This window comes from Ambystoma mexicanum, chromosome 6q (assembly GCF_040938575.1).
Source record: "Ambystoma mexicanum isolate Mex_15411 chromosome 6q, UKY_AmexF1_1, whole genome shotgun sequence".
NCBI classification, from domain to species: Eukaryota; Metazoa; Chordata; class Amphibia; order Caudata; family Ambystomatidae; genus Ambystoma; species Ambystoma mexicanum.
In genome coordinates, this window is record NC_090937.1 from 704,729,797 (window position 1) to 704,755,409 (window position 25,613).

The window sequence follows — 25,613 nt, forward strand, 5'->3', positions numbered from 1 at the left end:
TAGATCACAACTATAACTGCCTCCAGCATTTTAGGGGGAAGAGGTTCGCCCTCCAGACAAGCATTGAACACCTTCGCTAAGCGTGGAGCCAGCAGTGATCTGAACAATTTATACAATTTTATTGTGAATCCATCCTCCCCCAGGGCCAATCCCGCTTTCATTCCTGCAATTGCCTTAATGACTCCCCCCGCCCCCCTTTATGGGGTTTTCTAAATTGTCCACTATCTCTTTGGGGAGCCCTGGGATTGGTAGCTTTTTCAAGAACTCATCTATTTGGGTCCCCTGCCCGACCCATCGGAATAGGTGGGGGAGGGGACCCAAATAGATCATTTTGTATGTAGGGTTTTATAGTATTCTACAAACTCGTTTCCTATACTCTGGATGCCGTGTACAAATCTATCATCCTCCGTCCTTATAACTCTCATGGACCTCCTCTTTTTTCTCCTCCCCCAGCCTCCATGCCTGGTTCCTGTCCGCGCGGTCTCCCTTCTCATGATACTTCTGTTTCAGGAACAGGAGGTTTTTTTTTCCGTGTCTTGAGTTAGAATCTCTTTCAATAAGGTCTTGTATTTCCGGAGCTCTTTTGCCTTGGAGGGTAATATATATTTCCCCTGGGTGCCTCCTGGTAGTAGCTCCTTTCTTCCTACAAAGTCTTACCTCCTTTTCCTCCCTCTCTCTTTTTCTCTGCTACTATTCTCATCAGGATCCCTTGGATGGTTGCCTTGAATCCGTCCCAGAACGATTGGATTCCCACCTCCCAGTATCGTTAAATAAAAAGTATTTCTTGATTTCCCCCCTAAGCAGCTCATGCTGCTCTGCCTGGTCTTTAAGCAGGAAGTCATTGCACCTCCAGTTTCCCTGGGGGATTTGGGGCTCCCCCATGCCTATTATGACCGCAACCATATCGCGATTCGACCACATGATCAGTACTACCTCTGATTGCAACACCTGATCCCTCAGGCCCTTGTCCCTATTTGCGTGAAGGAATCGTGAGCAGCTGAATAGAAAGTAAATGGCATATCCCCTGCTGGCGCCGGTCGGAGGGAGTCTTGCACACCCAGCACCTCATTAACCCCTTTAAAGCGTTACGATTCATTTGTATTGGGTTTACTCATTCGCTCCTTCCCCCATCCTCTTACAATCCTTTTGAGGGTCCAACACCATTTTAAAGTCTCCTCCCACCACCAGTTGGCCCTCAGCAAATTGAATTAATTTATCCCGAACTGTCTCCCAAAACTCACATTGCTGTACATTTGGGGTGTATATTGAACCTATCGTGAACTTGACCCCATGCAGGAGGCCCTTCGCGAACACATATCTCCCATTGGGGTCTGCCAGGATCGCTTCCATCGAGAAGCTCAGCCTGGCCGAGACCAGGACTGCTGCCCCCGCCTCTTATTAACATAGGAGGCCATGATTACTTCTCCAGCCTCCCAGGTGCATAGTCTGGGATCCCCTCCCTTGCTCCAGTGCGTTTCTTGTAGACACATCCAGTCAAGTTTGGACCGCCTGAACTCACGTAATACAATAGATCTTTTGGAGGGAGAATTAAGGCCCCGGCCGTTTAGGGAGCCTATTTGCATCTCACCATGGCCAGACATCTCCTTTTTCCCAACAGCACCATCCAGACCCCTCTCTCCCGAGACTAGTCCATCTCCGGGACCCTTTGAACTGGGTTTCACCACCCCACCATTGACTTAGAGCCATAACATCTAGAACATAAACCCCTAGCCTGTTCCCTCGCCCCTTCCCTCCGTCGACTTCCAACCCCGTCCGGAACCATCTCCCCCAACAAGATTGAATCACCAGTGGTCCTCTCCCACTCCCACTCCCACACCGGCTAACACAGACTCTCCATTTCGGGCCCCCACATTGTTTCTAGCTTTCTGAATTTCCTGGAGTCTGGGACTTTCTGTCTATTCGGGCCCTTGATTGCCCAACGTCTGTCTTCAGGGCCTTTATCGTCATTGTCCCTTTTTTGAGCTTCTCCACCAAGCAACTCTTCTGTGACCATTCTAATGTTATCCTCGTTGACTAGCTTATAATTGGATGCCTCCACCTCAAAGGAGAAGGGGAACCCCCAGCGATATCGTACCCCCTTTTCATTGAGCCACTTCGTGAAGGGAGCACATAAATGCCTCTTCGCCAGGGTAAGAGCCAATAAGTCTTGGTAGATTGCCACCTGCGCATTACCTAGGGACATGGATTTCATCCCTCTTGCCTTCGCAAGGATTTTATGTCTGTCCGGGTAATTGTGAAACCATGCCAGCACCGAGCGTGGGCCGCTCCCGCTCTGTGGACCGTCTCCAGTTTGGGCTCGTCCATATTTTCATCACCAAACAGTATTTTCACCACCTCATGTGTGACTCTCCGCAGGTAGCCCTCTGTTTCTCCCTCATTTTCAGGAATGCCAAAAAATCTTAGATTGTTCCTTCTCTCTCGGTTCTCGAAATCATCCGTTTTTAGAGCAACTTCGCCCTTCCTCCTCTCCAACTCCCCTATCTTCATGTCCATCTGGGTGTCCAGGGTTTCGAGGGATGACTGATTGTGCTCCACCACTTGTAATCTCGTCCATGCTGTCTATCCTCACATTTATTCCGTCCACTTTTCCACCTATGTCGGCCCTCACTCCTCTAATCTCTTCCAGGAGGGAGGCAATGTCTTTCTTGGTGGAAATCGCTTCGCTCCCTACCTCAGACATGTTGATACTGATCTCCCCATTCCAGTTTCTGGTACTCCAACTGCTCCAATTTTGCCCTGCAGTCCATGGGAAGACCAGTCGCTCGTGGTGAATGTAGGGGGTCACGGCTCTGTGCCTGTCACCTCCCTATGCGCCACACTTATTATTGTTGGGGCCCGTTGCCCCCGGTTCCGTGATAGCAGTCACCTCTGCTCGCCGCTGTTACTGTTTTTCAAACTCTCGGGTGGAGGCTACCGGAGATCCTTCATATAAAATGGGGCTTATGCAGTTCCGCCCCCTTTTCCTTCCTTGGGTTTAAGTGCGACTGATAGCTGCCTGCTCCGGTGTTTTCCTCTTAGGGCCTTGATCCACAGAGTTGATTCCACCAGGGCAGGCACATACCTCAGAAGCATATCCTGGGGGCCCTCACCCTAATCTATTCTTTTAATCTATTTCAACTCCGACCAGGTGTGCGGGTGTGGCTCGAGAATGCTTCATCGCTCCAACTGCTGCCTCTCTATAAACACCCCCCACCCCCCGTAGATGGTTTTCTGGTGGGACAGAGCCGCTTTGTGGTCCTGCCTTGAGGTGGGGACACACCCTAGGGGAAAATCTGGGAGCCCTAGCCTCTGTCAGTATCCCGCAGGTGTCTGGGGCTCCGACTATTTCCCACTTTCTATACTGGCTCCGGTTGTTGTTTCCAATGTATGTATTTTTATTCCTGGCCTCTTAATTGACCTCTTGGGCCTTCCTCTATGAGCACCACTGATGGGGGGGTGAAAGTGTCCCCTGTGCCACCAGGATCCTCTTGTGGGTAGTGTCTCGTCACCCAGGGCCTGATTACTCTGCCATGATGTGCCCGTATGATGATATTTTCCTGCTGTGTCCTGTGCCCACTTATCCTCCTTAAAGGTGCGCTCTTGCTCTCAGGCTGCCTTCTTCCCCTCTGCCCCCACGCCTTACACTGACTGTGCTGGCGTTGTCTAATTGCTGGTTGATGTGGGGTGGGGGTGACCCTCCTCCTCCTGGGGTGATGCACGCTGGGCCTCCCACTTTAACAATATGGCTGTGGGAGGTCCCCTGTGTGAGTCACGTAGGCCCGCCCCAGCTCAGCTCCTCACTGCGTTGCTCTGTCCCCGCTCAACCATGTACATGCGGCCAGTGCCTGCAGCTGGGGCGCTGCAGGTCGGGCTTGCCCTCCGCAGCCGGCGTTGGGCGAGGGACACCCCTCCCCTAGGCCGCCCAGCACTGTGCGACACACAGGCCACCCTGATGACAATTGGGGGCAGGGAGGGTCTCCTCACTTCTCACTCTTACGTGGCCTCTTCCACAGCCACCCTCCGGATCCTCTCCTGGCGTGGGACTGGGCTGTTCCCCAACGCCTAACACGATGGAGGCCACCCCTCCCCCAGTCAGACCGGCACTCACGGGTCCTCCGGCCGCCTCGCTAGTAGATTGGGGGGGGGGGCCAGGGCCCTACCTTGTTCGACAAGGCACGGGTCAGTCTCCACTCGTAGTGTACTCCGCTACATCGTCCCTCCTGGGAAGGTTCCTCCCTTCTGTGTGCGACTTGCCCTGCTATGAACGGGCCTCCGCTGGAGTTGCTTTCATTGTCTGCGATTTCCCCCTAGCTGGAGTTGCTTTCGCCTGAACCTCCGCCCCTGGGTGCTCCTGATGATTATCCTTCTAGGGGGTGGGGGGGTCGTTCCCTGGGGGGGGGCGCTAAGTGGGGGCTCGATCCACTTTTGCCAGCCTGAGGCGGGAGGTCTACGCTGATGCGACTTCCATCAGCGCGCCCCTTGGTGGCCTTCTTGGCATTATTTTTAATATTTCAAGACCCTTTCCATTGTCCACAAGGCTTTATGGGGCCAGGGCCCATCCTATATCTAACGCTCTCCTCCCAAATACCTTCCTTCTCGAGCCCTTTTCTCAGCTACCTCCAACTCTCTAAAGGTTAGACGCTTCTCCAGGCTGAAAGTGGAGAGTAGATATCTGGCCACTGCAGGTGCCTCCCCTGGAATGGCATCCCTGCCCGTCTCAAACTTGAGCCGGACCACCATTCTGTCAGCAGCTCAAAACGTTCCTCTTCTCTGCTTTCTCTCTCCCCTGCTGACCTACCTGTCTGCTGTACAGACTGGTTGCTTGGCTACTCTGTCTTCTTGGGTAACAGGCTCTTTCTTGATCAGTCAACCTTGCACTGCTTCCGGGCCTACCACGCACTTGGGGGCTGTAAATGTAACCCTACAGTTCTTGTTCTCCTTGCATTACCCAGAGCCGAGCTGCACTGGCTGCACTTACTCAGAGTATTGCTGGCCTGTTTTCCCCTCCCTTCTCCCTTGCACTCCCCCCACCCCCTTTCCCCTTGCACTTCTTGTTCTCGCACTTGCACGATCTGAATGGCGCGGCCTAGTAAGATCGTTTCTCACCCTCTCTCTGTCTTCCCTCCCCTGTCTTGTTGCGCCTATAAATACTTGTGTAAAGGCGCGTTATAAACGACTTATATCATAATACTTTGAACTAACTCAAAATATGCATCAATGAAAAAATGAAGAATATGACAACATATTGAAATGCATTTGAGTAGGAAAACTCCCAGAAATGCTAAAACTCTTTAGTGACTGATGCAAAACTTTATTGTACAACATTTTCTGGATCATACATACACATCCACTTCTTTAAAAAAAAAAAGGCATACACAATTGCCCTTTATCCCCCTCTACCAGACTGTGCAAGATTCCATATTGAAATGATCCACATACAACAACATCCCATCATTTTATTTAAAGTTGTTTACCAAATCCTAAAACATGTATTAACTAAAAGAAAAAAACCAAATGATCACAAAAAGCATTAAAATGGGTAGAGATGCAGTATGAAGAACTGCTGGACTTTATAGCAGTTTAAATGTCTTTATGCGAAATATGATACTCTGTTGAAAGGTTCAGGTACACGTGGATTGGTCAATGGTACAATGGAAGGTGTTGCAAGTTTTCAAAAACATGGCAATCGTTTGTACCATGAGGCACTATAAATTTAATTTGGCAACATTCATGCTGTGAATCCTTGCACTAGAGCAACTGGGCATTTCCAGCTAACAAAATAAATTTACAAAACAAGTGAACAGTTGCCTATCACCTTGCTTATGCAGTAAATGCACATAAATAACATGGGTAATGTTCATATACAACCGTTATTGACATCGGACCAAAAAATATTACTGATAGATTGAGCAATGTAGCACAATACAGACTACGTACATCCCAAGAATTGTGTGTACTTAATCCTAACCACTCAAAAATAACTGCCCACATAGCGTATATAAATTAATGTAAGAGACTATATCCTCAATACACCCAACATCCACCTACAACTGAAATCTCCCCAAAATAATTTGAGCACAAATAACACAAACGTGTTTTACAGTGTAACCTGACAACGACGTGCTACTACAAAACAGTGCGCCTACATTAATAAAGAAGTTAATTTATAAATGATATGGGAGTCAACTGTTACAATGTAACCTTACAGTTACTCCTAGAAATTAATCCTGTAGTTCCACAAATCCAAAGTGACACAAAACGAAGTCACTGTAGCTTTTAAACATCTTATCACAAATTAATCCAAACCTATTGTATAGACATACATGCAGTTTGATATTCACTTCTATTGACGATTATCTGTGCCAACTAATGTATACCAGTCATGAACAGCAAGATGCAGACAAATTGTTGTTAGCTATCTTCAGTACTATACAACTCCAAAAAGTATCCTCAACCAATCAATCTGCTTCAAGAATACTGATCTTTTCAATCGAGTCGCCGCCAACTGATAGCAAATTACAATGCTATATTAAATCATATCACAGATGTTCAAACGATCCCATTAAAATAACTAATTGCAAACAAAAGCACACAGGTAAATTGTGTTGACTGTGGTTATGAAGTCAAACAAAACATTTGTTTTGAAACTGCAGAGGACTACTCCATGTTCATACTCTTCAAGCGCATGGTATACAAACTAGAGCACACAGTAATAATTTATAATTATGCCAATTTAACGTCTAGTGCACATTTTTCGCCTACATCTGGAAAAATTCATTTGAGTAGAATGAAATCATGATTACAATCAAAGGAACGCTATTATTTAAAAAAAAAAAACGGATAAGAATCCAGGGATGCCTCAATGGCACTATTCATTCAAACACTGATAAACCCAAATCAATTTTAAAACTTTTGTAATATTAGGAGCATATAAACCAAATTCGACCTCCAAGCAATACACCATCAAATCCATATACCCTTCAATAAACCCACACACCTTCACCCCAAGTAACACATACTGTCACATAGTATCCATCACAAACTTTCATTTAACCTACTATAATATCACAAGTGCGCTGGCATTACCTTTTGACATCACAAAAATAGGGCGAAATGTTCGCATGGGGAAATGCACGAATACAAAATGTTCGTACATTTCCCATGCAAACATGCAGGGGTGTCCCCCCGCAACACCCGCTCACTATACTATGCAGTATAGTGAGCGGGTGTTGCGGGGGACATCCCCGCAGCCCCGTTTTTTTTGGGCTCTGTCAGGATAGTTGTGGGGGTGTTGCTTTGCAGGGGACACCCGTACAGCCCCCCGCAGCCTTTTATTTTTAAAATATGTTCACACCGACCCCACCTAAACACATACCACGAAATGTTCGCACTTTAGGTAGTTAGAACTTTTCGTGGTGTGTTTTAGGTCTTTTGGTGGGGTCGGTAATTTTTATTCGGACATTTCGTCCTATTCCAAAAATAGGGTGTACAAAAAAGTCAGAAGAAACGAACTTCAACAAATGTCAAAGTGTCATTTGTTGAACAGCTTTTTTACAAACTAAAAAGTTAAAACAATGATTCTGGAAAATGTGATGCTATTTCGTCCATTGTTTGGGGGGGTGCGGGTATTCATTGGCACCACCTTCTGTTCAGTATTAAGCCAAACCCATGTTATCTAGTTTTTCTGGCTGTTTCCCCCCCGCCCCCCATTTGTTGTCCCGTAAATTTTAGGGACTAACTATGGCCATCAGTGGGACTTGGTGAGGTAGTATATCTTACATGCAATTTTATTGCATTTTCTGAAACTTGACTTCTTTGTGTTCCACATATGTATCTGCTGCACTGAGCGACTTGACTTAGAAGTTATTTTGAGATTTATGCTAGGTACGGTTTCCGCTTTAGTTAGTGTGTGCTGATGTCAGCTGTTGCATTCAGTTGAGATTCATACACAATACAATGTTTTATTTGGCCTTCGTGCATAGTTCGAGGTTTGTGTAATTATCTTATTCGCTAGTTCATTGAATGGCAGGTTGCTAAATGCCATTATACAGAAACGCATGTAAAGTGATTATTTCCAGCTTCTGGAATATGATTTAGAAACAATAACGGCTCTATAAAGTTTGTAGCGTTGCCCAGTTTCATCTGTCAGAGTATCACTGTAGCAACTCTGCACCATATCTATCCATCCATCCTTTATTTGATCATTGTTATTTGATTTATGAAGGCTAGGTACAACTGTAGGCTTGCTTCAACCATTTCCCTCGAATGCCTTTTTTTTGCATTAATGCAGAACCCTTGTAGTGCGTTGCTGATTAGGTAGTCCTAACTCTTACAGCTGCTATGTAAGTTTATGGTGGAAGACAAATTAAAATTATCTGCAAACATAGAGGGATCTAGCCATTCCACTGTTTTATGGGCTCACAGAAGTGGTTTTGACCACCTACTGTTTATAATTGATGACTACTGTTAATGTGATTGTCCCCTTCAGAGTTTGTGTAAATGACTCGTTGCAGTTTCTTATGTTGGATGAGCAAACTTTTCCCAACCGCGCAGAGTTTCGCCTGTTTTGTTTGGGGCTGTTTTTTCTTTATATTTAAGGCTTCTTTTGTGGTGGCTTTCCTTTTAACTGACTTGGGATGTATGAAGTTTATTTTGGTCCGGACTTGCTTTTTATAGATTTTGTTGGAAATGGTCAATTTTTGTGAATAGGTTTTCCTCCCTTTCTAAACCAAGGAGGTGGCTGGAAGCCAGACTATCGCAGCACTGACATTGTGGTGGAGCTTGCTGTGATTCAGCTCTGCTATATTAACTGTCCTGAAAGTTCTGTAACATTCAAAAAGATTCAGTGCCTGCCTGCACAAATTCGTATTCCTGTTTAATATTTATTCCAGAAGGCAGACTGTGATTAGCCAACAAATTACAAAAGAAAGAAATGAACCGTATGTCCATTGTGTGCTTCTTGCCTTAAAACTGACCATAATTTAAGCTCACATTTGACAGTGAGGTACATTTTGCTCCACGAGCTGACAACTTGCGTTTCTTCAGGTGTTAAATATGGTTATTCAGTAGCATGTTATGAGACCTTTTTTCTTCCATTTGAAATTATCGAACAGTGTAACAGAATTATTAAGAATTAGTCAAATGATTCCTCACTGCTATGTCCGGATTTGCTTAGTAATATTTACAGAGCCAGGTAGGCCACACGATATTCCTCTGGCAGCGGTATTTAGGATGAGGAACACAATGAAATGGTATGCAAATAGAAAATAATTCTATGTACCTGTAGTACTGTGTTGTCAATTTCTGTTTTTATATACCTGCAATCATATTTCATCGTTGCCAACGAAAAGATCGTTCTGCAACAGGGTGCAAGTTTTTGTTAATTTCACAAATTGATACCTTCGTATCCTTCTCCCAACCCCCAATAGTTGGCAATGTTAAAAAAAGCATTATTTGGGATCTAAGACGAGTAAAAACGTCTAAAAACCAGGATTAAGGGGCGGGGTGGGACACTTGGTTGATACATTGATGACCATCCCTTCAGTTTCTTGGGTAAGTCCAGTGTCAGTCCAGTCACCGGAATAATATTTTGTGATGTATCCAGAAGCCTAAGTGGTAATTGTTGATGGAACTGCAATAAGACAGTGGGCCTCATTCCAAGTCCGGCGGTAACTGAGCCGGAAAAACCGGGGCATTACACCACCAGACTTGGAATGAATTACCCGCTCTGGATTTGCCGGAATTACCAGGGCATTACACCCCCAGGTGGTCCGGCATTCCATTACTCCCCATTCCTGTGGAGTCCCATAGCACTCCATGGGAATGGGGGCCGTGGAAACACCGGCGCCATGCAGTAATGGTGCCGGTGTTTCCACGTCTGTCTGCGGCCAGTGGCGTTACTCCCGCCAGGTCAGATAGGCGACAAACGCATGAGTGAGAACTTGCATTTGAATGGAAATGGAAGAAACTCCGTAATTGGTGTCACGAACAAAATGATACGTTTGATTTAGTAGTGCTCACACGAGTGGCTGATCAATTTGTTTATGGTTGTAAATTGTGGATATTTTGTGCAGGACAGAGGGTTGAATGGGGTCATGTTGGGAGTGGGAATTTGATACCCAACAGGGTACCTGTTTATTGTAAAACAATAAAGAAAGTTTAAAAAAAAAGAAAATGTTGACCCAGAAGGTATCTGAAATCCTTGTTTCTTATTGTTCGTATATGTTCAGCAATTCTTACTTTGAGTGGCCGTATCGTGCTTTCAATGTATATTTTGAAGCATAAACATTCTTTAGCATAAACAACTGATTTGGTGTTACAATTGATGAAATCTTTGAGCATATGTTCTCGGCCATTAGGCATCAAAATTTTGGTTTTACCATTGTCCGAGTATTGGCATATTGCGCAATTCCCACATTTGGAAATGGGGCCCTCTCTGCTGCTGCTGCCGTCCAGCCCAAGGGCTCTTAGCCCATCTCGACAAGGCCATGATAATTGCCTTGTCACACACCTACATCCTTAACTTCAAATTCTCCCTCTGTCCCTCACTGTTACCTAGCTTCCCGTAGAGTCTAGGGGGACCTTTTGCTGGATGTCCATGGATTTACAGAGGAGGTGGAATTTCTGGTTGGTCTGCCTTGTGCTACAGACTTTGAGGCTCCCGGTTCTGGCTCGCCCTCTTTCTCTGGGAATAGGTACTCTGTGTCCGGTTCTACCTCTGGCCAGTTCTCTGCCTTTTAGTCTAAACCACCTCTTGGTTAGAGGATACCTATCTCAATTGGTTCCTCCTTGGGTTTCTCTAGGCAGAATCAGGCTAGACGCCCCGGCTTAGCACAGGCATAAGATTGTATGACCTCAGGTTGTGTTGGAGGTCCAGGTTTTGGTCCATAAGTGGGAGTTGGTGCCCGAGGTTTACCTTTGACATGGTCAAAGAGGCAGGCCCAGGCTGCCTGATTGTTGGAAACTCTTCCCTGCCTTGCAGGATGGTTTTACATCCACTGGTCTATTTATCCCCCACTAGTTCCTTGTGCATACATGGCCATCACATTAGCTGTTTGAACAGCCTCCTTCAGCATGGGCTTGTGTAAATGCCAGATGACCTTTGGCGGTATGAGGGAGACAATGAATTTCTGTAATAGCAGTATCTCTTTTACCTCCCGCAACCAATAGGGCAGCAAGGTAGGAATTTCACCTCGGCGAAAGCAAATCTGGCGAAAGCAAATATGATAATGCTCTGTCTTGTTTTAGCCTCTCTTTAAATCTTCATATGCAGTTTGCACATCCGGTTTTAGGACTTGGAAAGCTTGTACTTGTCCAGCCAAAGGGAGGCAGTGTTATTGGTCCAACAGTCAGGATGCCAACCTGCACTCTCGACAGCTCAAAGCTGATAAAGAAAGTGCAGGGGTCTTTCCTGTGCAAAGTTTTTGTAGGATCATGAGAGGTACCGCCAGCGTTTCCCTTCTTTCCACCATCACCCCTCAAAGTCTGCCAACATCTCCTGGTGTGGCTAGCTAATGTGCTGCTGCCCTTTAACCAAAGCCTCTAACCGGTCTTCCATCTTCATCTGGTTGGGGGCTCGGTGGGTGGGTCGGTCCACAACCAGGAGAGAGGAAAATAGTATTAGAGTTCTTTCTCATATGAGCTTGCAGAGTCCCTCAAATGTCTGAAGGGACTGTCCCAGGCCCAGGGAAAATGTGTTTGCCCGCTTCCACAAGCTAGGGCTCTTTCCCACCGGCAGGTCCTTGCCTGGGTTTCTCATATCCACTCCAATCGTTTGTTGCTGGACCCCTCTGCCAGAATGGGTTTTCCCTCTGACAGAATGGTCTGGCCTGGCTGGTTATTTGCTTTTGTCCTCTCTGCGTGGTCCTCCACCACTTGGTCCAACCTTAGTGAGAGTATCTCCACTCATATCTCCCAGATCTCGTTCTCCCAAGTTTCGGTGTTGGCAACTGCCCAGGAATTTATGGGTGCCGAGAGTTTGTCCATGTTCCTTTGGCATAGGCCAAAATCTGTATCAGAGTGTAGGAATCCCACTTAACACCAGGTGTCAGATGGCACAAGAATCAGAGTCTAAATGACGATTCAAGGATTTTTATTGAAATGTTGATGGGCGCTAGGGACATCCCCCGCTGTTGTCTAAAAACACACCTCATCCCTAGTTCAGGAGTGCTTAAACTCCAGGTTAGTGCTACTGAATAGGTTGACCCCGAACTGTCTAAAAGCTGGCTTGGACTAAAGAGGATGGACTAAAAGTCGGCTATCTAAACTACCCCATGGACTACCCAGAGCTGGGCTGCCCTGGCTGCACTTACTCGGAGCATTGCTGCCCTGTTTTCCCCTCTGCTCTCCCTTGCAGTCCCCCCCTTTCCCCTTGCACTTCTCGTTCTTGCATGATCAGAATGAAACCATGTCTAGTACGATTGTTTGTCTTGTCCTCCCTCTGTCTTCCCTCCTTTCTCTTGTCGCACCTAGAAAGACTTGTGGACAGGCGCGTTATAAATGACTTATCATATAGTGGTGCTTAGAACCAAACCTTGCTTCATCCCTGAAGTCCATACAGATTTCCACATGAACTCTAGCACCATACTAGCAGCTTTTTTCCAAAATGCCCCATCACCGGCAGAAATTGCACTGCACTCACTCGATGTTAAGTGAGCGATTAAATATTACCTAGACAGGACAATATCTTTTAGAAGCTCTACGCCACTATTTGTGGTTTTTGGCCCTTCTAGTAAAGGAAAGGCAATCTCAAAACAAGTTATAGCCAGATGGATCTCGTCAGCGATCTCCCTCTGACATGCAGATAAACCATTGACAAGCAAGGTCCATATCACATTCCACACGAGCAACAGCAGCGTCTGCGGCACTGTGGGCAGGAATTCCACTGACAGACATATGTGAAGCTGCTACCTGGGCGTTGCCCCACACATTCACCAAACATTACTGCTTGGAAGGACAACAAGCGGCAAACGCAAGGATGGGGAGAAACGTCCTACAGTGTCTGTTCCAGTAAGGTAGGCCTTTACCAGTGTCTCCTCCACCATAATGAAAGTACTGCTGTATAGACTACACAACACACATGTCTTTCGTTTAAGTAAAAGTAGGAAGTGTGTAGCCGAGAATTCCCAGCCTGACAGCGTGGAATAGTAAAAGCATGTACAGCTATGAAAGATACCAATGCTGGAGAATTGGAGTTACAGGTAAGAAATGTACTCCTTACAGGTAAGTAAAGTTTTCTGACTTTATACTTGCTAAACATTTAAAATGTCAGTCAGCTTCATCTACTTCTCATGCCAGAATGATAGATCAAAAACAGGTAGTGTTTCAAATAGAGCCTATTTTTACTGGCCACCTGATTAGAGGTCATAAGGTGCAGTGTTTTGGGGAATACCACACACAGTATTTACCTCATACGGTAGTCTCCAAAATACTGTATGGCTACAAGTTGGAGATCCATCTTGTATTTCTGCAAATATTTACCTCCTTCACATGGTATGGGCCTCTCATTCTCTCCATTATGTACTTTCCTCTTCTGTGGCCAAAGCCCCCTCCCCTCCCCCCTGTTCCCTCTTTCACACTCTTCACTGTAGTATGCTGTTCTTCTGGGCTCACGGGTCTCTACTCCCGCTCATTAGGGGCTTAAGGAGCTCTCCTCTTATATTTCACATCCTCTCATCTGGCGAATCAGTCACTCTACTTTTCACCCTCCCACCTCCTTCCCTTGGGTCAGGGGTCTTTCTTCTGGTCTCAAAGGCCCCTGCTCCCCCTTACTATAGCACATCCCACTTCTGTGGTCACAGGGCTCTCTTCAACCTCACTGGAGCACACACACCTTCTGAGTTCAAGGCGTTGTGGTTCTCTGGTGCTCTCCAGCTTTCTCAACAAACTTGTCTCTTCTTCGCCCAGCTCAGCGACACGATCTGTGGATCTTAGACTTCGTTTTAAAGCCCTCTCCATCCTCTCATTGGCCGAGGCAAACTTCAAATTGATTTCATATTTGGGTTCCTATTCCAAGGCAGGGAAGGGAGGTATTTTAAAGGCATGCTGCCATTTTGGATTCCTTCCATTTTGTTTCTAGTGCAGGAGCTGGTTTATGCCTGCTATTTCCCTGCGCTGAATGTTCGTTTTCTGGGTTTCTGGTGCTGAAAGTCTATCAAAAGGGACAGTAAAATCTCTAGTAAATTCCCCCTTGTGCAAAATCGTCTTTCCCTTTAGGGAGGGGTAAATAAGTATTTCTTACCTTTAAAGCTGCCCCTGTCCTCCTTCACAAGCACTGCTGCTGGGGAGTGGAGTTTGGGAGAAGTTAGGATTTTCTCTTCGAGGACCCACACCTGTTGACCAAGGGCTCTCTGGATGTGCTAGTGTTTCCCCAAAGCATGTCTTTTTCTGGACCCCTGGAAGACATTCTGGAATCCACTGTGGTTTTTGGACCTGGTAGTTCCTATCTAGTTGCTCACTCAGGGGCCTCTGGAACAGTTCACAGCTGATCCTAGATTGGATGCGATGTTGGTACTGTGACTTTGTCACAAAGGCATAAGTCTTTTGAACTATGTGCTATGCACTACTTTTGGAATGTTGAATCAGAAACAATACATTTGAATGAACTGCTTTATGACTGCAGAGTTACTACGTCACTTTGTACTAAAAATAGATTAAGAAACTGTGGCAGGCTCAGGGCTCATCTGATTGATTTGATTTATTGCAATCCTAATTCTGAAGTATACTTTATATATTTTACATTGCCACAATATTGTAAGCTTTCTCGTGTTAATGCTGGATGCTAAAAATCCAGCTATTGGGACCCTAGGGATATACCATCAACAGATCTTAATATCTAGCACTGCCCCATCCTTTGTTCCAATTATTTATTTTTTATTCCTGAACCTGGGTTCAATACTTTTGTTGATTGCTGCTGAACTAAGGTGACAGAGCTTACACTATGAGAGAATATGTTTTGTATTTGTCACATAGATTTACATTTGTATGTACAGAACAGAATTAGAGATGGGTACATGTATTCCACCAAGGTGTTTGAAGTGACATCTGATAAACAAGGAGAGCAAAGCTTAATTCTTTGATGTTCAGAAACCTGAGGTGAAATGAACCCCTCAGTTGAAACCTACCCATCTATATATTTGTTGTGTTTGGCCCCCTGCGTCCTCTTCCAAACGATGCACTGTTCCTTGTGGATCAATATTGCAGGAGGTGTAGAGTGGACGCTTAATGGGACTATGTACATCATAAAACATACGAAGTTCCTGCTCCCCGCAGCAACAGAAAAAGGTTAACAACATTCCTGAGACAGAAACTGTTATACCTCCTTGCTGCAACATAATAACAGTTTATAAATTCCATATAATTTACTTTTTTTTATTGTTCTGGTTTATCATAAACCTTTAACACCTACATCTAAAAACAAATGAATTCTCATTATTCACTAACTCTGGAACTTCACTTTACATGTCACATTTACCATCCAATCTTATTTACATATGTTAACTTTCTCATTAAATGAATTTAGAAATGTTTCATCTAGAATTCTGACTAAGAAGTTCTCTCTTGCACAGACTCTCGTTTTTCACCTAGTAAGAACAAACTCCACCAATCATCTATTGACAAAGTACTAGTCTTGTCGACGTGGGGCGCTAGAAAATGTGCTCTTACTGCTGTTAATGCAAGACGTACAGTGACGAGGTGTTTAAGTCTTTCCACATTATCAGACATTTTAAAAAATCGACATATGGCATAGTCCTAGTTCCTGCTCTTTTGGCGATATAGACGTTCCTTTTTTTATGCAAAAAGGTTTAGTCTCAGTCAAAGGAACTGGTTGCGATGGTACCTATTTGGGAATTTTCGTAGGTTGTTCAAGGTGGAATTCAATGCTCGCTTCATGTCAAGGCTAGCATCAATTTATTTTGAACTCTAAAATCTAGTGTTTCTATCCAATCTTGTTTTTGAAGTTTGTTTTACTGCACAAGGGTTAGTCAGCAATACTTTCAGTGAAGTGTCCAAATGTCTTAGATGGAGTAAGCATTTGTCATACCATTTTTCTAGCAGCTAAGGGTATGGACCCATCCTCATGTCTTGAAGAAGTTTATATGGTAGCGCTGTATCAGCTGCAGTAAATTTCCTTTAGGAAGGATAGAGATTTTCACACGACAATTGAATAAAGAGATTGCAGTCCTAGTTCTGATCGAATCGCAGCCACTGATGGACTTCTCGGTAGATTAAGAATTTTTTTCTCCATCATTTTCCCTCGAGTACGTTCCACATATTCCATGAAAGGATTAAAGCAGCTCCGTCCCATATGTTGGGATTGGCACCACTTTTGTTTGTAGAATAGTATCAGGGGAATCGTAGAGAACTTCCCATACCTTGCGTGTAGAATGACACCTTGCGTTGCCAGCATTTTGGTTTTATTTTGAAGTTTCAACAGCCAAGGCTCTTCTCCCACAGTTGTGGTGAATCTAATCCCAAAGTATCGGATTGAATCTACCCGTTGGAGCTGTTCATGCTCTACCTTCCACTGGAAATTACTTCCTCTTTTCCCGATATTCCCAAAGCCAAATGAGACAGTTTTGGATTTCTCAATATTTATTGCCAAAATCATTTGCATTCATATATTGTTGAATTGAATTCAACAGCCGTTACAGTCCAATTTGAGTTTGGGCCAACAGCACTAGATCTGTATAAATGATTGACGTCCGAGATCTGTAATTAAGCTTTGGCGGGTGACTGTTTACAGATACGAGTGTTGTTGGCAAATCTGCTAGGTATAAGTTAGTGTTGCAACCAATGGACAACCTTGTTTTACGCCTCTCTCAAGCTTTATTTCTCTTGAAAGTTGACCTTCATTATTCAGTCTTATGCGCATTGTTGTATTGGTAGGGCCTTGATAGCTTGAAGAAAATCATATGGACAACACCAAGTGCATAGTTTGTCCCATAATCTTGCATGGTTTACACTGTCAAATGCTTGTTTTAAGTCGATAAACACCATAAACAAATTTGATTTGTTTTTTAGCGCTTGCACTTTCAATACGTTGAGTAGAAAGAGATTGAGATCGGTGTCCACGCTTTTTGTGAAACCAGTTTGTCTTGTGTCGATGATATTTGTTTTGTTTGCCCATGTAGTCCATTTTTTTTTTAAGTTTGAAGCAAATGGTTTGACAATTATGTTCAATAATGCAATTGGTCTATAGTTGGCTGGATTCGCTCCGTCTCCTCTCTTAAAATCAATACAGCGATAAAAGTTGTCCGTGACATTCGTAACTCACTACAGCTGATATGGTCGACGAGAGAAGCAATGAAAATGGTACAATTAGCTGGATCTTCTTTTAAGATGTTATTTGTGAGCCCATCTGGACCTGCTGCATTAGACGTCTTTAACTTTTTGATCGCTTCAGCGATGATGCTATTAAAGATGCAAATATTCCACACCTTTGTTGAATTTTTTTACCAACTTCTCAGTAGAGTCTGTCGATTTTACAAATACTTTAGAGTAGTGGTCAGCCCAGCATTGTTAAGATACCTCGCTACTCAAATAGGCTTGTTGGTTTAGAGTTATTTTGTTAATTCTTGCCCATGTGTCTTTAGTATTCGGGTTGCAGATCGCTTTCAACATCACTTCTGCTTGCTCCTGATCATGCCGCATTTTAAAGCTAATTAGCCAATTCTTATACCGTTGATTTCTTTTTTTTTTTTCAGCTCAGCTGTCCTATTGCAGCTACTGGATTTTTTTATCTGTTTAATGTCTGCTCGAAGACATTTCCGCTGCTCAATTACATTGAGACTAAATTGGTGCTTTGGTTGCAGAAGGGGGACGTTTGAGACCCGTGTTTACCACCCAAAAACTTGCAAGCAGAGCTGCATAACCTACACCAAGTTTGTGGGATTCACGTAACTCAAGGTATTGCTCAGTGATTGAGTGAAGATCTATTTGAGTAATTTTTATACGGTTTTCACTTGATGTGTTGCGTAGTTCAATTTCCAAGTAAGGATCAGGGGATCGTGATCACTCCATGTTTGTTTGATGATTTAAAGTTTTTCGATGTTATGGGCAGACTTTATTGAAGACCATATTAATCAATTGTGGATTCTGAGTTTTTGCCTCCCCGTGTTATTTTCTTGGAACATCTCCGGCTGTTTGGCCGTTCAGCATGTAGCAATTACGGGTTTTCAATTCTTGCATCCACATTTGACCTTTGGACGATGTCTTACTTGAACTTGTTAACAATGCTGTTAATGGTTTTCCCTCAGTTTCTAGGCATCTCACGTTTACATTTCCACAGATTATAAAGTGTGGATCCAGTAACGTTGAGAAGACCTCATGAAAAATATGTGATATAGTATGGAGGAATTGAGCTGATGAAATCATTGCTGGATTCCAAAAGATAAACTGTGTGAGAGGGGAAATGCTCTGTCATAAGTATGTTTCAGTATTGTTCATTGAATAAATCGGTTTGGATTGATGGTTTGTATTACTTGCAGACATTGTCCATGTTTTATCATTGTCAATAGCCCTGCATAAGGCCTACCTTGCTGCCCTTTTTCTGCGGCATTTACTAAAATACTGTAACCATTGTAGACAGGTATAGTACGGAGCCACGTCTATTGCAGACAGATTATCGTGCAAAAGGTCAAATTCGAGGACTGATTGAACAGATGTTTGAACCCCTGTGTGTTCCAGGATATCAGAGAACAAGTTTGACCACATGAAATGTCCTTTTGTTATTGGTGCCTTGGCCCATTCAGGGCTTTTGAGACCCAGCACCAATCGGTTGCTTCGCATGTAGTGTCCATCATGTTGATATGTATAGGGAGTTGCCTGGAAGCTGTCAAGTTGATCTTGAAAGTAATTTTCGCTTGCCACCAGTGTGTTTCTTCCTTCGCCTCAACACATGCGAGTGGCTTGGGATTGATGAAAACTTTGCTTAGCAGGTTTATTTGAGTTACGTTGGGCTTCATGTTGAGTTATACACTCACTAAGCTCCAATCCAAAGAGCAATAAAGCAGCATTAACTTCCAATAATGTATGCTTAATTAGTTGAGATTTCACATGAAGAATTACCCAATCACTCCTTTCTTCATCGATATATTCAACTATAGCAATATCATCTGAGGTTATGATTTGCAGTGCAGGCACACAGTGCAACTAGAACATTGCATTCCTCCTATTTAGATTGACTTCATTGCATGGACTCAGGATATTTTCCAGGTAGATTTTCTCAACTAACTCCATTCTACCACCTGCTGAACTTGTTATATTTTGCGTCGGCACTGCAATTGGCTTTTTCCTCTCACAGGGTCCTTTTGATTTTAAATAGTTAGATGTTAAAGCTGTTTCATTTTTTTGACGAATTAATTGCCTTTGGTTGTAGAGCTTGACATCGCTCAGACAGCGTTAAGAAGGCTGAGGGACTTTCTCTTCGAATTTTATTGTGAGCCTCACTTCTTTGTTCCGGCGTACTCCTAGTCTTGGCAGCTGATGATATACGACTTGGCCCACTAGTGGTCATCTTTGATTCTGGTAGAGGCTCAGAAGGACTTTCCTATAATTCGTCTGGATCCTCTAAATATTGTGATAGATCATCAATTAGATCAATATCGTCTAGGTTACAGTCCTCAGATATCGATCGAATTTCATCCAATTTTTGCGATTTGTTCAATAGCGGGGTTTTGATTAGTTTTCGAACATTGTATGGTGACGCGGGTACATTTCTTAGACGTGATTCCTCTGCTCTTCTGTCCTATCTGTAGCTCACAGATCTCACTCTTGGAGTGTTCTGGCGGTGTTGTCAGGTTTCTGAGAAATGCTCACGAGCCATTCAATTTGAACTTGGGAACATTTTTAATATTCTTAATTTTTTTGGGCAGTTAATGCAGCTGTTCCAGTGGCACTACCACCGGAAATCGATGTATGTTTCAATGTTCATTTTTTAAAATATGGGAATCATTTCTTCGTTCTGTCTTCTTTGCTGTTCTTGTCAGCTGATGTTGAAGGTTGTATTGTTCAAGTTGCAGTGGCCGGCAGTCGGCTGTTTGCCACCATTGGACATTATTCTGTTTTGTAGTGGACTTTTTTCCTGACTAACGGCAACTTTGACTTTTGAATGCATCATCCAAAGTACCCTTTCTCAGAGAAGAGTGGCCCATGTGCGGTTTCCCTTGTGGGATTTGCTCTGCTGTGGGCACCCGTTGTCTTGTATTGGATTCTGCCTGTCTGACTTGAATGTCTTCTTTTTTTTCATGGTTTCCGTAGCACCAATTGGTTCACCATACATGGATGTGTTTGTGGTAATTCTTACAGTTGCATTCTGATGATGTTTTCTAATCCATTTTATGGAGTCCAATAGTGCTGCCATCATAGTAACTTTTTCAGTGTGGTCGCCACTTACTATGTCACACAAGCCTGCCTGTCAATTTGCCGAGGTTTCCGCCTCAAAGCCGAGTCTGGATTGCACCTTATTGGTAAATGTCTCGAGATATAGCAGTTTTGTATTCATCATATCAAGTAATGTGGCATTATCTTTGATATTGTCATTGATTGTTTCATATAGTTTCAGATATGGTGTAAGCGAGATACTGTGCCGCTATTACGTTGTTGTGGAACTTGATGCCAGAAGCTACAGATAACTGGGTCTAATCTTTGGTGTGGTTGTTTATCAGGTGCAATTATAACTCACTCTCATCAACTGAGGCACTTGATTCACTTGTTGGTTCACGCATCTGATTGGATAACCGTTGATTCTCCTGCATAAGTGCTCCCAGTGCTGAAGCATTTTCCGTGACCTGTGTCTTATGCTTGGTCTGTTTCTCTTCTGTCACATGGAAGTTGAAGATGTTGTTTTCAAAGTCTCTATTGGGAGTAGAATGTCGTCACGTTATTTGAGGGATGCAGCACAGATTATATAATTGGAAATGTTCCTGGGGACGTTGGGTGCACACCATGTGCAATTTGTGTACCGTGTGTTTCCAACGTTTCCATTTGGTTCGTAAGCATATCATGTAGGCATATTCTTATCAAAAATCCACACGCTCCTCCCACTAGTTGCATTCTTCATATTCGGCAGCAAGTGATTTTTCATTTGTTTTGTTTAGTTGGGTATTTGTCATAGGATCCCCACTTCCCACTTCCCGCTTTTAGAGCATAAGACTGCCGTCTATTTGATATCACTTTCGAATCCATGGATGCTGCTTTCTGTGTTGGAGCTCCTAAAACGGATGTTGTGTAAAAACGCAAAACTCGATCCTTTCCTTTGCCATGGTTCAGCTGCACAATTTACATGGGATCTAGTCCTTGGCATGCAGGGATGGATCACATGATTTGAGATTTCACTAGTCTGGATATGGCCCATATTGCAGCTCGCTGGTGTTATTTGGTGCAAACTGTTAACGGAGTTGCGTTGTCAGCGTGTATTGTATTACCACCCTGTAAGTCTTCAAACCCATTAATTCCTTGCGATTGCAAATCGATCAACCTGCAATGCTGTCAATACACACAGAGGACTGGCGGAAGAGCAGTGTTATCTCCGCCGGAATTAATGACATTTTCCAACGAGGAGGTGCAGTTTACATTAGCAATTATGGCACTGTTCGCGTTGATTAATTTGGCGTCCGTGATTTCTGTGCCTCTGGCTGTGGCATAAGTTCCACTTACAGATTCAAACACATTAACAGCATTTAATTTAATAAAACTCGTCTCCTCGCCTAGGCACAAACAGGTGTGCCGCACTCCCCCCAAGTTGTCCTCTAATGTTTCTCCTTTCAACGCTGTTGCTGCCGGGTGCGGGGTCCTTTGTGCTGCATGGACTATGGAGAAGGTGCTGCTGACATCCTTTGAGTGCTAACGAGTCGTCTAATGGATACGGCACACAGCTGATCTCCAATGGCTGGACATAAATCCACAGGAGTGAAAGAGGCTGCAGAGGTTCCTACGACGGGCGCTACCCTGTGCGTGACTGCAGTGTTTTCCTGTGGCTGTTTCGCTCTCACGGCTCCATTGAAACGTGAAACGCACTTTGCAGTACCCCTCATGCTACGCTAGAACAGGGGCATATGTAGAAGACACCCACCAAAGAACAACCACACTCTCCAACGCTAAACCGGCAAAAAATACCCCGCTATGACATCATACTAGGAACATGCAGCATTCAGAAAAGGAAGTGGCTGCTAATTACTTTCTTTTCAGGCTATACGCAACTATAATAAACGCCTCGTGCATTTAATTATGAATTTTGTTTTGGGAGCATCGGAATTGTTGTAGTGACAATATTCCCGAGTCCCTATCCTAGTGGTTTCTCAGAAATAACCATAATCAAACACATTTGTAGTAGTATACTATTCAGTAAAAAACATTGCATGTACACTTGCGTGAAATTCTAAACCAAAATAAGTGTCTGATACCATTTTAAATAACATTTACGGCAACCACATTAAAATCGCTATACAATACTTTAAGAGACTTTGATATTTATTACAGGAGTATGGTCTCAGCTATAGACAGACATATCTGCAAATATTTAGAGACCTTTTCTAAACCGAAATCTTTCATACCCTGGCCAGTGGCAGAGGTGTTGCTAGGGGATGGGGGCGAGGGTGCTGAGTGGGCTATAGCCCCGGGTCTTTTGGTTGTAGCCCCAGATATAATCTCAGGGCTACAACCAAAAGCCTAGATAGCCCCTAGTCCCAACAGTACCAACATTAGTGTAGCCCCGGATCTTTGCCAGACCTAGCAACACCCCTGGCCAATGGTAAAAATGAAATATTTCAGTGTGACTGACAATGTATGCATTGGGCAGGCCACGAATCTGGGTATCTGCCAACAGTCGGGGAGCCAATGTGAAACTCATGAGTAGCAGATAGTGGCTGTGTTCCTCTGTTGTAAGCAAATAAATTAAAAGCTTGTAAGTGGCAGGTATTCTATTGGGGCAATTTTCCTCACTGAATGGGGAAACGCCCTGAGGTTCTTAGTGACACTTTAGTTGGTTAATTCATAGAAAATGTAATAAACTATTTTGAACTTTTTCTTTCATTTCAGCAACTTGAACTGGTGGAACCGAGTGGCTGGATTCATGTTCCTTTAACAGATGCACATAAGAAGCCTATACGCACATTTATGATTCAGATTGCGGTTTTGGCCAATCACCAGAATGGAAGAGACACTCACATGAAACAAATTAAAGTGTATACCCCGGTAGAAGAGAGCTCGATTGGCAAATTCCCAAGATGCACCACAATTGATTTTATGATGTACCGATCAATAAGGTGAAGATGTGAGTTGCAGATAAGTGATTCGGTATGAAACTGGAGGCCCTTAAGAGTGCTGGATATAATTATTTTTAATGGACTTATGATTTGTTTTTTTAATAAATCCAAAGCATATCAGTGATACATGTCCTTGTCTTTTTATTTTTTTAAGAAAGCTCGTTTTTAGTGAAGATTTTATTGAAATATTGATTGTTTCAACCACACATGTATTTGGCATGCATTCAGGTATGATTTCATCTTTCCTGGTTTCTATGGATCTATTCCCCAAAGGAGACCTGGCATTTTCATCTGGCCCTTTACAGACTACAAAAGTCCTAATGCCCAGAACATGGTCAAACTTGCCACATCAGTGTCTCTTCCCTGCTATGTATCAAAAAGGCCTTGGAAAACTTTGACTTCAGTTGATATGTTGAAAGAACTGCGTTATCCTCATCGTCCCGAGTATGGATTTCACCTAGAGATGCGTAATTTTGCTCTGTAGATGATAAAAGCATTTTGTACAACTGGTGTTGGCCTGTCCATCCAATGTAGTGAAACGTGCATGTCTTGATGTGACATTGTCTTCAGGTTCATTCTACTTTGGAGCCTTTGGCCCCAATCGAACAATCGTTAGGAGAGTGTTGGCCCGAGTAATCAGGATTTCAGTTTGCACCCGATAGCACGTTATTCTTGTTATGTGCATGTAAAATGGTATGAAACTATGCAGAATTATCTTGCCATTTTCCCAAGTACATGTACAGATGCACAGTGATTGGTATTTATGAAGCTGCCTTGCATCTAAGAAATGAAAATAAAGTATTTTTAATTTTTGACCAAGTGTTATTCTTTTTGAAGTTTCGCATTCTGATGCCATCTTGACCACATATTTGGAAGTTCAGCAACCGTGAGATAACATATTTTTTCTTTTCTTTTGAATAGTACATTCCTTTCATTATTAAATTCATGCTTAAAAATGTTTCAGGTAAGCCCAACATACCCCTTAACCATTTCAGCTCATAGAAGAATGGTGGCAGAAGTTTTGGAGGGTAGGCGCTGAAGTCGATGGTGATTAACAATTGTTTAGAGCGTGATGAAAGTTTGCTGGGATGGTGATCCAGGTGAGGGCTTTGTGAGTCATTTAACTTGTTGGGAGGGTGTAAACGAGTGCATGTCTAGAAGCTCTCTCACAAGGTGGTAAGTTAAGGATAGCAATCAACTAGTTCTGAACAGAAAATACATTTATTTTGAAAATATCTTTTTTCTTACAATTTTATACACATCCAGGCATAATTTAATTAAAAAAAGCAGGTAAGCGAGACTGTAAAGAAAAGAATAGCTTCAAAAAGTAGATGAAACATTTTTTTTTTTTTAACAGTGCATTTCAACAATCCATAAAACTCTTGAGCGGCTTTTACAAATAACAGAAAGCTATTAACTATCGAAACCACAAAGACAGTGTTACACCCAAACAGTTTTATAACTAACGAGGGGCAAATAATATAGCCTACATAGCATCTAAAGGCTTGAAATAACTAACGTGCATGGCGTAACATGTTTAAAAGATCACAACGCCCTGATCAATGGGGCGAGTACAGAGGTATTCCAGGAAGCAGAATATATATAGTATACATAATAGCAATTTTGGGGTGTGAATTTAGGCTTATTTTAAGTTGTGGACAGAAGACTTATTGCTGTTTTTAATTCTAATCCCAAGTGTGTATGGCGGGACCCATCCGAATACAAGGATTCAGGATATAGCATCAACCTCATGTAGAAAAACACTTGGATGACACATGCGTATGAAGAACATGGGGACCATGTCTATCTCCAAGTAAGATGTAAAGAGTCACAGAGTAGCAAAAAACAGTTATTTCTGCATTTAGCATTGACAGTTATAGCAGATAGATCGGCCCTCAGAATATAAGAAAAGGAATTAAAATAAAACAATTATCAGGTTCTTATGCAGTACTTGATGCCAAATTTCACCTGCTTCTAAGCATAGAAATAATCATCAGTTCCCGATTTAACAGTACTCCATTTATCAACCTCGGAAGCATGAGGGGTGATGGCAGTCTTCAATCTTGCAAAGTGCAGGGAACCCCCATGTCAGAAGCCAGCACTTATCCACCTCGACTGAATATGGGGCCCGGCAGTCGAAACAAAGTTGGGGAGGGGGAATATAATCAAGAACATAGGAGCTGGTCATAAGGTAACAGGGATTGTTGCAGCACTCTTTTTATGGCAAGTGGTGGTTCAGCGGCGAAAGGTTCCTTGAGACCAAGTGCAGGGGTAGACTGGAATGGGGGTACCTGCTGCACTGAAGACTCTGAAGGAACCAGGCAGACAGGGACATTAGCAGGGGAGAGG

General features: G+C 43.5%; 1 protein-coding gene across 5 annotated transcripts in view; it reads left to right on the forward strand.

Annotated features, from left to right (window-relative positions):
- ANAPC10 (anaphase promoting complex subunit 10) overlaps positions 1 to 24,079 on the forward strand; it is a 529,205-nt gene extending 505,126 nt beyond the window's left edge. For 4 of the 5 annotated variants that reach the window (XM_069631214.1, XM_069631215.1, XM_069631217.1 and 1 more), the window contains one exon: positions 23,038 to 24,079. In XM_069631214.1, coding sequence (XP_069487315.1) covers positions 23,038 to 23,268 — 231 coding nt within the window. In that variant the 3' untranslated portion in view covers positions 23,269 to 24,079. The remainder of the gene's footprint in view (positions 1 to 23,037) is intronic. The other variant, XR_011282252.1, reaches the window with a different exon arrangement.
- Positions 24,080 to 25,613: the final 1,534 nt, after the last annotated feature.